Here is a 16,314-nt window from a genome sequence, read left to right on the forward strand (position 1 = left end):
TTGATGACGATACCTCTTCTAGTAGCATTCCTAGGACTAGTCTCTTATCTTCCTATTTCACTACTTCTGAACAAGATTGCATGTTGTGGCATTTTCGTTTAGGCCACCCTAATTTTCAATATATGAAACATTTATTTCCACATCTCTTCTCTAAAGTTGAGATGACTACCTTATCTTGTGATGTGTGTATTCAGGCCAAACAATATCGAGTCTCTTTTCCCTCACAACCATACAAACCAACCCAACCCTTCACTCTTGTTCATAGTGATGTATGGGGACCATCCAAGATAACAACCTCATCTGGAAAACGGTGGTTCGTAACCTTCATTGATGATCATACCCGTCTTACCTGGGTCTACCTTATCACTGATAAATCTGAGGTTTCCTCTATGTTTCAAAATTTCTATCACACCATTGAAACACAATTCCATCAAAAAATTGCTATTCTTCGGAGTGATAATGGTCGGGAATTCCAAAACCATAACCTTAGTGAATTTCTTGCTTCAAAGGGGATTGTTCATCAAAACTCGTGCGCCTACACTCCTCAACAAAATGGAGTGGCCGAGCGAAAAAACCGCCACCTTCTGGAAGTAGCCCGTTCCCTTATGCTTTCTACTTCCCTTCCTTCATACTTGTGGGGAGATACTATTCTTACAGCAACTCATTTAATCAATAGAATGCCTTCTCGTATTCTTCATCTTCAAACTCCCTTAGATTGTCTTAAGGAGTCCTACCCATCGACTCGTCATGTTTCTGAGGTTCCTCTTCGTGTGTTTGGGTGTACCGCTTATGTCCATAATTTTGGCCCTAATCAAACCAAATTTACCCCTCGGGCTCAGGCATGTGTGTTTGTTGGGTATCCCCCTCACGAGCGTGGTTATAAATGTCTTCACCCACCATCCAGAAAATACTTTGTCACTATGGATGTTACTTTCTGTGAGGATCGACCCTACTTTCCCGTTAGCCATCTTCAGGGGGAGAGTGTGAGTGAAGAGTCTAACAACACCTTTGAATTCATCGAACCCACTCCTAGTGTCGTGTCTAACATCATTCCTCATTCCATAGTCCTACCCACAAACCAAGTCCCCTGGAAAACGTACTACAGGAGGAATCACAAAAAGGAAGTCGGTTCCCCTACTAGTCAGCCGCCGGCTCCAGTCCAAGACTCAGAACCTCCTCGAGATCAAGGTATGGAAAACCCTACTGAACCCTGTACTAAGAATATGATAAGTGAGAATGACAGGTCTAATGTTGCTGTTCTTGAAAACGTGGAAGAAAAGGATAGTGGTGATGAGATTGAGGTCAGAATAGAAACCCGTAATAATGAAGCGGAACAGGGTCAAACAGGAAAATCAGATGAGTATGATTCCTCTCTTGACATTTCCATTGCTCTGAGAAAAGGCACCAGGTCTTGTACTAAACACCCCATTTGCAATTATGTTTCCTACGATAGTCTCTCTCCTCAGTTCAGAGCTTTTACAGCAAGCCTTGACTCTACCATAATACCAAAAGATATCTACACTGCTTTAAAGTATCCTGAATGGAAGAATGCTGTCATGGAAGAGATGAAAGCTCTTGAAAAGAATAGTACTTGGGACACTTGTACTCTACCTAAGGGACACAAAACTGTGGGATGCAAATGGGTGTTCTCTCTCAAATACAAAGCTGATGGTACTCTTGACAGACACAAGGCAAGGTTAGTTGCGAAGGGATTTACTCAAACCTATGGTATTGACTATTCAGAAACTTTTTCTCCAGTTGCTAAGTTGAATACTATTAGAGTTCTGTTATCTGTTGCTGTGAACAAAGATTGGCCTCTATATCAGCTGGATGTTAAGAATGCCTTTTTGAATGGAGACCTCGTAGAGGAAGTCTACATGAGCCCTCCGCCTGGATTTGAAGCTCAGTTTGGTCAGCATGTGTGTAAACTCTAGAAATCTATATATGGTCTGAAACAGTCTCCCAGAGCATGGTTTGACAGATTCACTACCTTTGTCAAGTCCCAAGGGTACAGGCAAGGACACTCTGATCATACTTTATTTACAAAGGTTTCCAAAACAGGAAAGATTGCTGTTCTAATAGTTTATGTGGATGACATTGTTTTGACTGGAAAGGAAATATCAGGACGAGTATGAGATAAGTAGATTAATTTACCCACGAGGCGTTGATACTGTTCTTTATCAACTGGAACTTGATCATCAGAGTTTCCTAGTTTGCAGTTGAATTCAATAGGAGTGTCAGTGGGACGACATCCTAATATACCTGTCTCGGTTAACAAATCAAGGATGTATTTTCTTTGAGATACGGAGATACCTTCTTTAGATCTGGCCACCTCCATTCCAAGGAAATATTTCAAATTTCCCAAATCCTTGATTTCAAACTCATCGCCCATTATCTGCTTTAGTTGACTGATTTCTGCCTGATCATCTCCAGTCAAAACAATGTCATCCACATAAACTATTAGAACAACAATCTTTCCTGTTTTGGAAACCTTTGTAAATAAAGTATGATCAGAGTGTCCCTGCCTGTACCCTTGGGACTTGACAAAGGTAGTGAATCTGTCAAACCATGCTCTGAGAGACTGTTTCAGACCATATATAGATTTCTGGAGTTTACACACATGCTGACCAAACTGGGCTTCAAATCCAGGCCTGGGCTCATGTAGACTTCCTCTACATGGCATTGGTGACCAAATGAAATTTGACAAAAAAACATTTGTGAATTCATCACACTCTTCGGCATCCATGGGTTTACACCTGAGAAGTTAATAAAATTATGAGAAGCTAATCCAATCAAACATGGGAGAAGCATGTGATAAGGGAGCGGTAAAAAAGAATCATCCCATCTAAGGAATTAGAAAAGGAAGTACGAGAATTAATTAAAAAAGGGAAACGAGAATAGAAGTTACTCTTCGAGGTTCCTGTAGGAGGAGAACAGTTTGTGCAAGTCATCTCCATAACCCAATGCTGGGATTTTCCTCACAATCAAATACCTGTTGAATTTCAAAATGAACAAGCTAAATATGACCAAGTGGGAAAGGCATGCATAAAAATGAAACATTTAACAAGCCTATTACTAACTGGAGTTGGACAATGATGTAGAAGAAAAGAAGAAGAAGACTAACCTTGAATCATTAGCTTCAAGTGTCTAATAATTGTAGAGAGACGAGCTGATAGACAAAGAACCCACTAGTACAAAAGTGGTCTACGACGACAGTTATTTACTGTCGTAAACGAATTTCACGACAGTTATTTTCAGTCATACAAGCGAGAGTCATGGAAAGTCCTTCGACGACAGTTTTCGAAAACTGTCGCAATAGGTTATTTTATGACATTAAATAAATGTCGTTAATCAACATTCAACTACTTCAAATAACTGTCATATTCTATTTTATGACAGTTAATAACTATCATCATTTCTTTATTAACGACGGTTAAATAAATGTCACGAATTCATTTATTGTGACATTTATTAATTGTCATGAATATGTTATTCGCGACAGTTTTTTTTTTTTTAAAAATGTCATTGTTTAGTTATTGACGACATTTTTTCCCAGCCAACGATTGTGCAATCGTGACAGTTTTTCGATAACATTAAATGTCATTGTTTTGCTATTGACGACATTTTTTTCCAGTCAAATATATTGCAATCGTGACAGTTTTTTTTGAAAAAAAATTGTCATTGTTTATCTATTGACGACATGTTATTCCTGTCACATATAGAGCAATCGTGACAATTTATTTTGTTAAATAACTGTCATCGTTCTCCAATTTACAACAACTAATAACTATCACAAATTCGTTTGTTACGTCATTTATTTCCTGTTCCACATTTCTCAATTTCCTATAGTTTTTTCCTGTTCTCCATGCAGCTCCACCATTACACGAACCATTTGAATGACAATAATGTAGCTGAGAATGACAAATTTGAATTTATACAAGTTTCACACCAATGTACAAAAAAATAGCCAACACTTTAATATATATACACTATAATACGATTTATAATATTTGTACATCTTAATACAAGTTTCAATAATCCACATGTACGGAATACTAGCCCTTAATCAAAAAATATTTTAAATAGCATTAGAATACATCTAACAAGATTTTATGCAGAAGCATAAACGACCAACCGAGAATGTTCGTTTCTGGAAATGTTCTTTGAAAGAAAACTCATGAAGTTGTCGACTCCAGTTGAACCTACAAAGACAACATGAATATAAGTATCCATAACACATACGTACAGTCAATGAATAACTAAATCAATGTCTCAACAAAATACAGAACACAAACAAGAACTTCAACACTTGATTCCATGAAATGAAAAGAGAAGCACATGAGGACTACATTAGGCAAACACAGCAAACAAAAACATACTGTGACTCTTTCTCTCTAGCTAGAATACACATACCAAAAACATACCCCATCTCACTCTCCCCTTCTCTATTCATTTTACTACCCCACTCATGGTGGTCCCTCTTCAATAAGAGTTTTGCTTGTGGGAGATCTTTCCCTTGGGAATATGAGTTCTCACTTGACCAATAATATACCTCATAATGATAAGAAACAAATGGTCACTGCAAGAAGAAGTGGAAGAACCAGATTATCATATTACAGATGCCGAACATAATATGGTAATGGATATCAAATCTGATAATGAAAATGAAGTTCCTAAGAAGAGGAGAAAGAGATCTAGGAGAAGAAGAACGTCCAACCAAATGGCCACTGCAAATTGAACAACTTCTTGGGTTGTTCCTAGTACTTAGAACAAAACAACCTACGACAATACATGTACGACAATTTGTAATCCTTAGAGTTGAACAGTTTGTATTAGGCAATCATCGCAAATAAAGATGAACTATGAATAATCATGTACCAATTCTCTCAAATTATTAAAACGAATAGGAAGATTACAGTAACTACTCAGGTTCACGAACAAAAAAAGTGCTACAGGGAATGAAGGGTTCATGTGAAAACATACATGTATCGACATACCATTCATTGTTGGTTTACGACAATGTAGGTCTATAGCGTCTTACTTGAATGAAGTGCCCAGCATTATCCCATGTGTATGACAAAGCTGTCCATATTTTGGAAGACCGCAGTACTGAATTACAAAAACCAATTAGACAGCACATTGCAAAAACATACATCTCTAATCCTCAATCCATATATTAAACATTCAAAGCTAGTGAACCAAGGACACAAGCAAATAATCACCTTCGACAGTTATTTGATTGCAAGAAGATTCATATCCTAATGCAGTATGGCACCAAATAACAAAATTCCATGAGCCAGTCACATATATATCGAACTCTTCATAAGAAACCTATAAGCAAACACACATTCATATCCACTTACTTAAAAGCAAGTCACATATACTTAGATGTGATAAAATAACCATTCACTTACCCCTTTCATGCTTAAGTCTGTTCAAAACAATGTGCTTAACATTTTCTTGTGTGTAGTTCGGGTTTAACAAAATTATATTAACAAAAAATCCCCACAAAATACTTCAAAAAATGTTGTTTCCTAATCTGGTGCTAAGCACGATGTACGTGCTTAGAAAGGAACTCCGCCAATTCCGATCTAACTTCATCGATTTCATCTTGAGAGTACGTAGGAGGTAAATAGAGTACGTAGGAGGTAAACTTTTCATCTGTAAATAATAAAGTGGTTAAGAATTATTTTCATTCCAAACAATGACATAAAGTGGTTTCAAAACTCTAATACTTACGACATCTACAATCGAAGTACTCCTCGCAGAAATTATGTCCCGCATGAATCGCATAACATAGTACCTGCATTCTACCACCCCATTTTGTTTGGGACACTGGATGTAGAATATAAAAAATACATGTGAAACGTTTAAATTAATAACTTATTTACGACTACCCTACTGGTCAATGCCACATACCTTAACAACCTTCCAATTCGGTTTTTTCTTCTTTGATATATTGAATGACCTACCACATAATATAAGATTGTTACATAATTAAAATAGTTGTACACATAATAAAGACATTAACGACAATAATATGACCTACATTTGAAGCACTTCACTCATGTCTCCGTCAATCCGATTCTTCAACGGGTCAATCCAATATGCAACACCTTTTGTAGGATTAACAACGACCAATGTCCAATGATTGCTAAGAACACATTTCCACCATTATAAATTAATATTTTAATAGTGAATTCAAATCGTGAATGCTAATGAAAATGTCATTGTCATGCGCTTACCCAGAGTTGTATGGGAACAATACTACTTGGTCATACTCGGCACCGAGAAGTCGAGCATTCAACAACTGCGCACGCGATTGTTTGTAACTCGAGTAACTTACAGATCCGGCATCCATGAACTTGAACAAGCTTGAACTTCGTCCTTGTACCATAATTGTGTGAAGGTACCTACACAATGAAATGACATTACAATTAAAAGGAGACCGCAACCATCAATGACGTATATATATTAAAAGGAAATCTTACATCATGTAAGCATCTAAGCATGATGTGCATATTGGCTGCATTGACGAGAAATCCCTCAGTGACTCAACCATAATGCAACATTTTCTCTTCACACCGAATAGCTCTAAAGGCGTGTTTAGTTGAATCGATGACCCCATATGTTCAACGAGTCTAACCAAACACCGGAGTGCCACTAGAGCACGTAGATATGCTGCCATAGAGAATGTGGACGGATCCGTATTGAAGCCCACAGTTTCCTTCTATCACAAAAAGTTCAACTACTGTTAGTATAATTTGATGCATAAAAACTCCAACACAATAAGACAGACAATTACCTTATCATTCCTAGTAAGAACAAGATGTCGTGGCCACAATAAATGTGATCCGACTTCATGCGTCAGTTTGGTGACTCCTTCCTTTGTCGGATTTGGAATCACACATTGGCCATCGAGGACAACATCCACTGATACCTTGATGTTCTCACCGTCACCTTCAGCATCAAATATTGTCCCATGTGCAATGATAGTATCTTCAGTTTCAAAAGCAAGCATACACAGAGTTCCAACCTACGTAGAATTATATGTTAAATATGTGCACGTAAAGTTAGTCAATACGTTTTCAGGGTTATGTCTAACTTCTTACAAGATTAAACACGTATATAGAATTGTTGTGGAGCAGTGTGCCTTAATTAGTAAAGTATACTTTAAACTAACCTTCAAGTCACTTGATCTTGTGTCCCCCACATTTTCTTCTTTGTTCACTTCTGTCACAACGTCAGCCGCTTTATCTGGTACTGAATCAGAGGCTACGTCTTCAGTCTCATCATCTGAAACCCCTTCAATTGATGGTGTTCCTTTCGAACACATACTAGGGTCTTGTTCTTCTTCATCTCCTTTCGCACACTCATCTTTTTTCATTCTATGCAACTTCGCTTCTAGCTCGATAATTCGTTTGGCCATTTGATCACGTTCCTCATACACTGTCCTCTCCTCATTACCTTCTTTAGATTCCATTGGGGTATGGAAATATTTTTTCTTAGTCACGTACTTCCCCACGCCTCGGAGTATGCCCGGACGTTCTTTCCCTCCCAATGCCTGGGTGAGAACATCGTCACCACCAGATAAACTACGTCCCTTCTGGTTGCCCATTAGATCGTCCTAAAATAGTGCATGAAATGGAAATTAAAAGATGTGAAACCATAGTAACAAAAAAAACATGGAAATTATAAGTTGCCAAATTTTCTCAACTTGTTAACTTACAATGAGATTGGCAACGTCCATCGTCTCTTTATCTGGGAACTCTCCCTTACGATCCAACCGTGCATGTTTCCATACTATCGATCGATCTATTTGATCTGACGAAGAAGATGCACGCTACATAAACAGTATATGTTATATTTGGAATCTAACATCATGAAAACAAAGAACATCTTTAAGGGCAGTTACTTACCAACTCCTCAACCAGATTTGCATACCCCTTGCGAGATATTCTATGGTTGTATTTGTACAGGCTCCTTTTCAGTTTACCATCTTCACTTTTTTTCTGTAGAAAAAGTTGTATAATCTCTATTAAATTAACATATTTGTGTAACAAATTGTACATAAAGTATAAGAAAATGTTTGGATATCCATACGTACTTCAAAATCTTCCTTCAACCGTGAAGCCACAAATTCATCCCAATGGTCTTGATCGATGAATGAGTATTCCGCTGGTGGGTGTTTTAATTTCTCCACATCGTCCTTAAATGGAAGTACGTACGTAGTTGTTAATCTCGACTTGAACCCACGATAGCATACTCCCGCGTTTTGAAGTATGCTTTTCTTCAACTTTGGGTCAAGAATGAAGCCGGCCTACAAAAAAATAAATAATAAAATGTATTAAATCTGTTGAAGTTGGTAGTTTAACCTAAAAACACTCAATAAGAAGCATTTTTATCTCAATCAATTCATAAATTTTCCCCTTCATCTCTATTGGAACATCATGCCAAGTAGAGTACGTGATAGGAACGTGAAACCTTACGGTCGTTCCAATAAAACTCTTCAACTTCGTTGCATTCGGTCCAATCGGTTGACCTAGTTCATTGTACTGAATAACCATTCTCCGTCCCTCACTACTAAAACGTGTTATATCTTTCATTCCCGTAGGGCCACGTTTCTTTTTCTGGCTACTAGTTTCCCCTCTTTGAATGGGTGTAGCAACCTCATCATCATCTGAATGAACCATTACTGCAAACATACATGTGATTTAAAACATAATACATGTGATTTAATTGTAAATGTGAAATATGAAATAACCAAAAAAGTGTTAACATAACTAAACATTAATAAACCCTTGGTTCTCAAAGAAAATAGGAAACAATTCATACAAACTTAATTAGGCAAAATTCACACTAAATATGGTAAATCACATAACACTTTCAAATTAGAACATCTACTACATAAAATTCTCCGAAATTTGAAAACAAAGAAAGTATTGAACATGAAAAGAAAACTTGATAACGGTACATTCTGAAGTAGTCATCTCTGAAAATGGAATAGTCCTACAAAGAAGAAAAAAACAACAATGATTAACTCATTTGTGGGGATAGTCAATTGGTAACCCATGTGCTTTCACAGTCACGTCTAGCATATGTTTCACCACCTTCGTCAAAATCAAAAGTTGTGTGGTAAGAAGAGAGTGGGGGATAGTGAGGCAAGATGTCACTTATGTCATCATCAACACATTTGTGGGGAAATTAATGGCAGTATTGAACAATTAGTTTAAACGAAAATAAATTTTTGATTGTGTACGTACCTGATCACTAAACCATGCACTGAAGGATCGATTATGTTCAACTTGTAGCCACTGTTCATTTTTTGTTCTTCTGCGATTTTCTATCTTTAATTGATTGAAATGTTGCCTACGAAATGTTTCATACATTAAATTGGTGGCTTGAGGGTAAATTAATGGCAGTATATACTCATACGAATGCTTACTCAACGTATGGGTGCACTTCTCCAATGTTCTGTAAGACATGAAGATGTGCTTGCTTGAGTTGTTGGACATTGGGTCGAACGTATGTTCCTGCTGATAGCGGTCGATCGCTTTGTATTTCTGTCCTTGAATTGAGTGACCCAAGTCGAATAGGATCTAATCCAGAAAGAAAATCTGAACAGAATTCAACTGCCTCCTCGCATATGCTTGCTTCTGCATTGCATCCTTCCGGTCGAGCTCTACTGCGAACATAACTTTTCAACACTTTCATGCATCGTTCAAATGGGTACATCCATCGCAAATATACTGGTCCACAAAGCTTTACTTCTCTAACGAGATGAACGACAAGGTGAACCATGATTGTAAAAAACGAGGGTGGGAAATACTTCTCAAGATTGCATAAAGTCAGAACTATATCTTCTTGAAGTGCATCAAGATCTGAGACAGAAAAAGTTTTGGCACAAATCGCATTGAAGAAGAAGCACAATCTACTAATAGTGTACCTCACATTCTTCGGTAGGACTGAACGTATTGCAATTGGAAGCAGTTGTTGCATTAAAACATAACAGTCGTGCGACTTAAGGCCGGTCAGTTTTAAGTCATCCAAAGAGACACGACTACTAATATTTGCTGAATAACCTTCTGGAACTTTAATTTCTGACAAAGTCTTGCAAAATCGATACTTCTCTTCTTTTGACAGTGTATAACATGCCGCAGGGATATAAGTTCTATTACCAGTAAACGTTGGTGCCAATTCTGGTATAATTTTCATATCAACCAAGTCAAGTCTAGTATTCATCCCATCCTTACTTTTTCCTGGTATATCAAGTAAGGTGCCCACTATGTTCATGCATACATTTTTTTCAATATGCATTATGTCTAAACAATGTCGAACATGCAAGTGTTTCCAATATGGTAGTTGAAAAAAAGCAGGTCTTCTTTTCCAATAGTCATTGCCACCTTCATTATGCACGGTCTTCCCACACTTCTTCCCTCATGAAAATATCATGTCTTTCATCTTAAGGTACATGGCCTTGCCCGACAAGGGTTGTGGAGGAATTCCATGCTCTTGCTTCCCATTAAATTTTTTTTTTTTGTAATCTGTATGGATGATGTCTTGGCAAATACTTCCTGTGTCCCATGTATGACATTTTTTTTTCATGTTGCAATCTTATAGAAGTAGTCTCCTCTCCACATATTGGACAAGCCTTATATCCTTTCACACTAAAACCGCATAGATTACCGTATGCTGGAAAATCGTTGATGGTCCATAATAAGACAGCCCGCAGTGTGAAATATTCTTCCTTATATGCATCGAAACAACGAACTCCATCCGTCCACATCGTTTGTAGATCATCAATTAAAGGTGCTAAGTACGTATTGATATCGTAGCCCGGTTGCTTTGGACCTGATATTAACATTGTCAGCATCAAATGTTTTCTTCTCATACACAGCCATGGTGGAAGGTTGTATATTGTAGTGATGATGGGCCAACAACTGTACGTCGTCGACATATCTCCAAATGGGTTAATTCCATCAGTAGACAAACCCAAACGGAGATTTCTCGGTTCTGACCCAAAGGTTGGCCACATGTGGTCTATCAACCTCCATGATGGAGTGTCAGCGGGTGTCTCAAAATACCATCAACTTGTCTATCTATCGCATGCCAACGCAAGTTCTTAGCATTTTCAGATCTCTTGAACATTCTTATAAATCTTGGAATTATTGAAAAGTACCACATCTACTTAGCAGCCACACCACTTTTTTCGTCTTTTGAGTTCTTAGCGATCTTCCACCTTGACAAACCACACTTAGGGTACTTGGTCAACTTTTCATATTCTTTTCTGTACAAGCAACAATCATTAGGGCATGCATCAATCTTTTGGTAACTCAGTCCTAGGGCACCAAGTGTTTTCTTCGCTTCGTACAAAGAACATGGAATTTCATTGTTATCAGGTAATAAATCACTTATTATGGACAGCAATTCAGAGAAGCTAGTATTCGTCCAACCATACTTAACCTTCAGGTTATACAATCTCACGAGGGCTGATAACTTTGTGAATTTCTTACATCCTGGGTATAAGGGTTTCTTCGCATCATCAAACATAGTGTCGAAGGTATTTGATGCATTACAAGATTGTTCTTGAACAGATTGAACCATATTAATTGTATTAAATAAATCGTCGTTTTCATCAGTTTCATCCACTGTATTTTCCATCGTGTTGGCAACGTGATCTAAGTTCAATTCTTCACCATGCCAAAACCATACCTTGTAACTCTTATCAATTCCATTGGCATACAGATGATACCGAACTGTTGAGACATCCTTAAGTAAACGATTGCCGCAATTCAAACATGGACATCTAATTGAATTAAGACCTTTGGCATGACTCAACCCAAATTTAATGAACCTTTCGACTCCTAAATCATATTCTCTTGACATCCTATTTTGGGTCATCCATAACTTGTCCATTTTGTAGAGGTCTAAGTTGGCCTCGAAATAAACCTGATTACAAAAGAGATTATAGGCAACAACTTTTAAAACTCAAACTTTCAAAACGGTAGATGATCCTCAAAGTACTTAATAATTTATTTCATACCATTTAGGAATTTTCTAGCTGTATTTGAAACGATTGTGGTAGGAAAAAGCGTCATAGATAGACACACAAAAGTATATTTTCCAAAATAGATAATCAACATCAAAATTATATATACTAAAGAAAATATTGTAACTATATATACGAAGAAAATATCGTAATCCACCTATTAACACTCAAATACCATGAAACATTCTCCTAAGACTTGAGTCAATTCAGACCTCCCCTATTGGATTTTGTCGACTTTGACAGTTTTGAAGACTTTCGTCCCTATTAAACGAATCACTCGAATGCCATGATGAAAAGTAATGAAATTTGTTACATTAATTCGAAAGGTTGTCTCATTACCACATTAGTGATGAAACCATCTTGAAGGAAACTTCTGGACTAGGTTCAACAACCCCCAATTAGCATAAAACATTTGAAGGACAATTTCCTTTACAGACATGATGAATGATGAAGGGAATTAGTTGACAAATAATTATAACAATAGTTTGTCTTTAGTTAGTTGATTAGGGTAGGTTTGTATAAGTAGTTTGGCTTACATTGTACAAGTAATTAGACTAATTTTAGATTGTACCACAGTACACTGCCAGAAATTAAAATTGAAGAGAAATTAACAGTTAGAAAACAAAAATTGGGCATAACTCAAATTCACAAAATAAGCTCATGTGGTTGCAAGAACGAATTAAGGTCATATAACAGAAAATCAACGATTAATGACTGAAATTGGGAAAAACTGAAACTCACGAAACAATCCAATGGAGACAAAGAAGAACTTCATAGAGAGAGAAAGAGAGAAAGAGATAAGCTTGCCGGCAGAGGGGAGGGGTGACGACCGACGCCCACGATTTGAAGCTTCGGGTTGATTGCAGAGGTTTGGAGAAGACCGGGGTGGTGGCGACGGGTTGGTGGTGGCGACGGGACTTCAGACGGTCGAAATTGGGAGAAAAGCGAACGGTTTCGGAATGGGAGAAATTTTGGGCACAATGCGATTGCGAACGGACGGACGGCCGGGCAGGAGGGGGGTGCTATTAGGGCATACGGATGGGAGGAAGAAATTGGGGAAGAGTTTGGGGAAATTTAGGGCACGCGGATGGGAGGAAGAAATTGGGGAAAATTTGGGGGAAATTTAGGGCACGCGGATGGGAGGAAGAATTTGGGGAAAATTTTGGGGAATTTGGGTTTTTTTTAAATAAAAATATGTAATTTTAATTTTTAAAATATAAAATAATAAATTTTTTAATGGTAACATTCTATGACATTAAATAACTGTCGCGAAAGTGTTTTCCGAAAAATTCCGTCTTTTCCCGCCAAAAACGCAAAATTTTCTATTTTATGACAGTTTTTTATTTTCCCATTCATTTTTTGAGATATACAACTGTCATAGTAGACAGGTTTTCTTCTAGTGACCCTAAGCAAAACCCTTGTAGACAACGATGCGTTGCCTTGTAGATGACGATGGTGCCAAAGCTTCAACGTTAGCAATTGGATAGAGAAAATGACGACGAGGTCATCGGTTGAACGACAGTCGTGTGAGACAGGATGTGGATGGGTATAGCAGCAAAAGAGATGAAAGTATTGTCGTCGTTTGGTTTGATGCGGGGAGTTTGCTTGAGCAAAAAGAAGAAAGCGTGAAACGCTCCAAAGTCGAAAAATATTAGATGGGATAAATTTTTCTATTTCCCACTTTTTTGCTTTTCAATAGCACAATTTAAAACAAGCTATCCTTAAGGCTATTAAAAAACTTTTCTTCTAGTGAGTCACCCACAAAACTCTTGGTCTCAGCTCCACCTCTTCTATGTTAAGGTATTTTCTTTTGCCTAAAGGCTACCATAACCAACTTCTCAGCATTTGAAGCTCCTTTCAGCTGTCTTTTCGAGGATGGTTTCAACTCCTTCATTAATCCTCCACTCTATTTATAGAGACCTCTTATTTCCAAGGCCACTTTCGTGCTTTACACTTGTTTCTTTGTCAAATCACCATGCTATGCAACTAACCCGAACCCGACACGTATGTTAAAATGCAGTAGTGATTGGACCCTCCCTTGAGACAACAACCTTATCTTCTTGGAAAGTCAAACTCTTTAATTATCTAGCTTCCTCAGACATAACTACTTCTTCTTATGATGCCCATTTTTAACGCAATTGACCCAAACGTATCCTTCTTTGCTTAACGCCTTTTCTAGGCTTTTACTTGTCTTAGATAGTCCTTTTGACAAGGGTTATTTCTTTAGATCAGGACCTCACAACTAGTCCCTCCTTTTTGGAATTTCGTCCTCGAAATTCTTTGTGTAGTAACTTTATCGGTTCTCACTGTACCTTAAAATTCAAAACTCAAAGTTTTCTTTCCCTTTTCGTACAGCGGAATCCTTCTGCACGAATTATTAAAACGAGAGAAACTGCATTCCTATTTGCGTTGGTCCTACCCCAATTGTGGTCTTCTCTTGGCAATCATATTGATATTGCCCCACTTTTTCACACTTAAAACATTCAATTTTGTGCTTACAAGTTCCTGTGTGTCTCTTCCCACACTCAATGCATTTTGATCTCTAATCTTCATACTAATATGACCCTCGAATAAAGTAGAACTTCCCCTGCTTACTTATCTTTTCACCATTCCCCTTTTCTACTTCCTTACCTACCTTCAGATTTATTTTCTTTTTCTTCACGCTTCTTTCATCTTCTTTAATCAAATACCTCTCAACTCTCATGGCTGCCTCAATCAACTTAGAAATATCTATTCAATTCATACTTGTCGTCACTGGAATTCGAATTGTCGTTCTTAACCCTTGTTCAAAACATCTACAATTATTCTCTTCGTCTACTACAAAGGTCATTGCATACTTTGCAAGTTTGGTGAATTTCTTTTCATACTCCGTGATAGTCATATTGTTATGTTCAAATCTTAGAAATTCTTTCCTCCTTTCATCCACAAACGATTGAGGATAAAACTTCTTTTGAAATCCTTTCCTGAATCCTTCCTAAGAAATAAACTATATTCCTCCTCCACTTGTCGCATACAGGATCCACCAATCCTCAACGTTACCTTGCAACAAGAACGTTGCTAATTTTACCTTCTTTTCTTCTAGGCAATCCATTACCCTAAAGCATTTCACAACCAAGCTTAGTCACTTTTTTGCATTAGCTCGATTTATGGTTCCTTAGAAAGTTGTGGCTCCCAACGCCTTTAGTCTTTCAATACTAAATTGCTTCTCTGATCGTTTTAACATTTGGGCAACGAACCCTTTCAAGAAATGTCTCTTCACTTTCTATCATTGCATTGTAATTGACTGAATTAGTTTCTAAGTCCATCATATGCTCAATAGTAGTCAGGGATCTAGTTTGTTCTCTACTGGTCCATGGTATGATGTCAACTTCTTTCTACAAAACAACTTAAAATTTAGCCCAATTCCTTCACTAGAACTTAAAAGTTAGTACTAACTCTTTATTCCAAGATATAAATATTGCATGGTACATAGCTAACTGTAACAAATCATTTGGTTACACGATCGAATTTGGCTTACCTATGCCAGGAAATTATGCATTTGAAGTTAGCTCTCGCACGTTAGAATTATGTGGTTGAAGACAACTCTCGCATACTATACGGTCGAAGTCAGCTCTCACATACTAATGTGGCCGAAGTAAGCTCTCGTATATTATACAGCCAAAGTCAACTCACACATGATAATTCATGCGACCAAAATCAATTTTTCACATAATGAAGCCATATGGTAAGATTTAGCTCTCGCGTATTTAGCGCCTGTTATGGTGACAATTAGTACACAACAATATGCTTAGTAGAATAGATGATAACTTGTAGAAAAATAAAAGTCATTATGGTCTTTTAGATAAAATAATGTGACCAAAATGCTAAAAAAAATGTATCAAAACACGTAGATTATGTTGTAAATGCATAAATATTTAGAAATACATTTTACATAAGCATACATGCATGTTTCACCCTATTTTTAGCGTCTTAATGCAAGCTAAAGAACAAAAGAATAAGTCAGTGAATCACAAAGGAGATCCCACAAAGACTAGACGAGAAGACCACATCAGAACGTTAGAAAAAGGTTTGCTAGAAAACAAAAGTGGTAGATGGAGTTGAATGTGACCTGACAATAGAAGCAGCTTTTGGTGCGGACATACTCAGAATGATAGATTTCCCACCTAAATCTACCTATAAAAAATGACTCCATCTCTATCAAGAAAATAAGGTATGAGTGGACCATTTTAGCAGGCTTGACTAAGCCATTTAGAACCGTGGGCCAA

The 16,314-nt window shown here is 37.4% G+C and overlaps 1 protein-coding gene and 1 long non-coding RNA gene across 2 annotated transcripts; both read right to left on the minus strand.

Annotated features, from left to right (window-relative positions):
• Positions 1 to 5,334: 5,334 nt before the first annotated feature.
• On the minus strand, positions 5,335 to 7,006 carry LOC116405246. The gene is made up of 5 exons (XM_031889208.1): positions 6,492 to 7,006; positions 6,246 to 6,413; positions 6,050 to 6,154; positions 5,920 to 5,968; positions 5,335 to 5,835 (listed from the first exon to the last, which is right to left on the minus strand). Exons 1-5 carry the CDS (start codon positions 6,686 to 6,688, stop codon positions 5,680 to 5,682), a joined length of 675 nt encoding a protein of 224 aa, XP_031745068.1. The 5' UTR covers positions 6,689 to 7,006; the 3' UTR covers positions 5,335 to 5,679.
• Positions 7,007 to 7,448: 442 nt separating this feature from the next.
• LOC116405138 lies at positions 7,449 to 7,991 on the minus strand. The gene is made up of 3 exons (XR_004218248.1): positions 7,920 to 7,991; positions 7,730 to 7,843; positions 7,449 to 7,627 (listed from the first exon to the last, which is right to left on the minus strand). It is a non-coding gene; the product is annotated as an uncharacterized LOC116405138 (long non-coding RNA).
• Positions 7,992 to 16,314: the final 8,323 nt, after the last annotated feature.

Source organism: Cucumis sativus, chromosome 7, assembly GCF_000004075.3.
Source record: "Cucumis sativus cultivar 9930 chromosome 7, Cucumber_9930_V3, whole genome shotgun sequence".
NCBI classification, from domain to species: Eukaryota; Viridiplantae; Streptophyta; class Magnoliopsida; order Cucurbitales; family Cucurbitaceae; genus Cucumis; species Cucumis sativus.

What these genes read in the sequence shown, in the direction of transcription:
- LOC116405246 (XM_031889208.1), bottom strand. Translation starts at nt 6,688, where the DNA reads ATGGCAGCATATCTACGTGCTCTAGTGGCACTCCGGTGTTTGGTTAGA. An exon ending in TGCTTAGATGCTTACATGAT is followed by an intron (nt 6,414 to 6,491) that starts GTAAGATTTCCT and finishes TTCATTGTGTAG; the next exon opens with GTACCTTCACACAATTATGG. An exon ending in TTGTTCCCATACAACTCTGG is followed by an intron (nt 6,155 to 6,245) that starts GTAAGCGCATGA and finishes ATGTGTTCTTAG; the next exon opens with CAATCATTGGACATTGGTCG.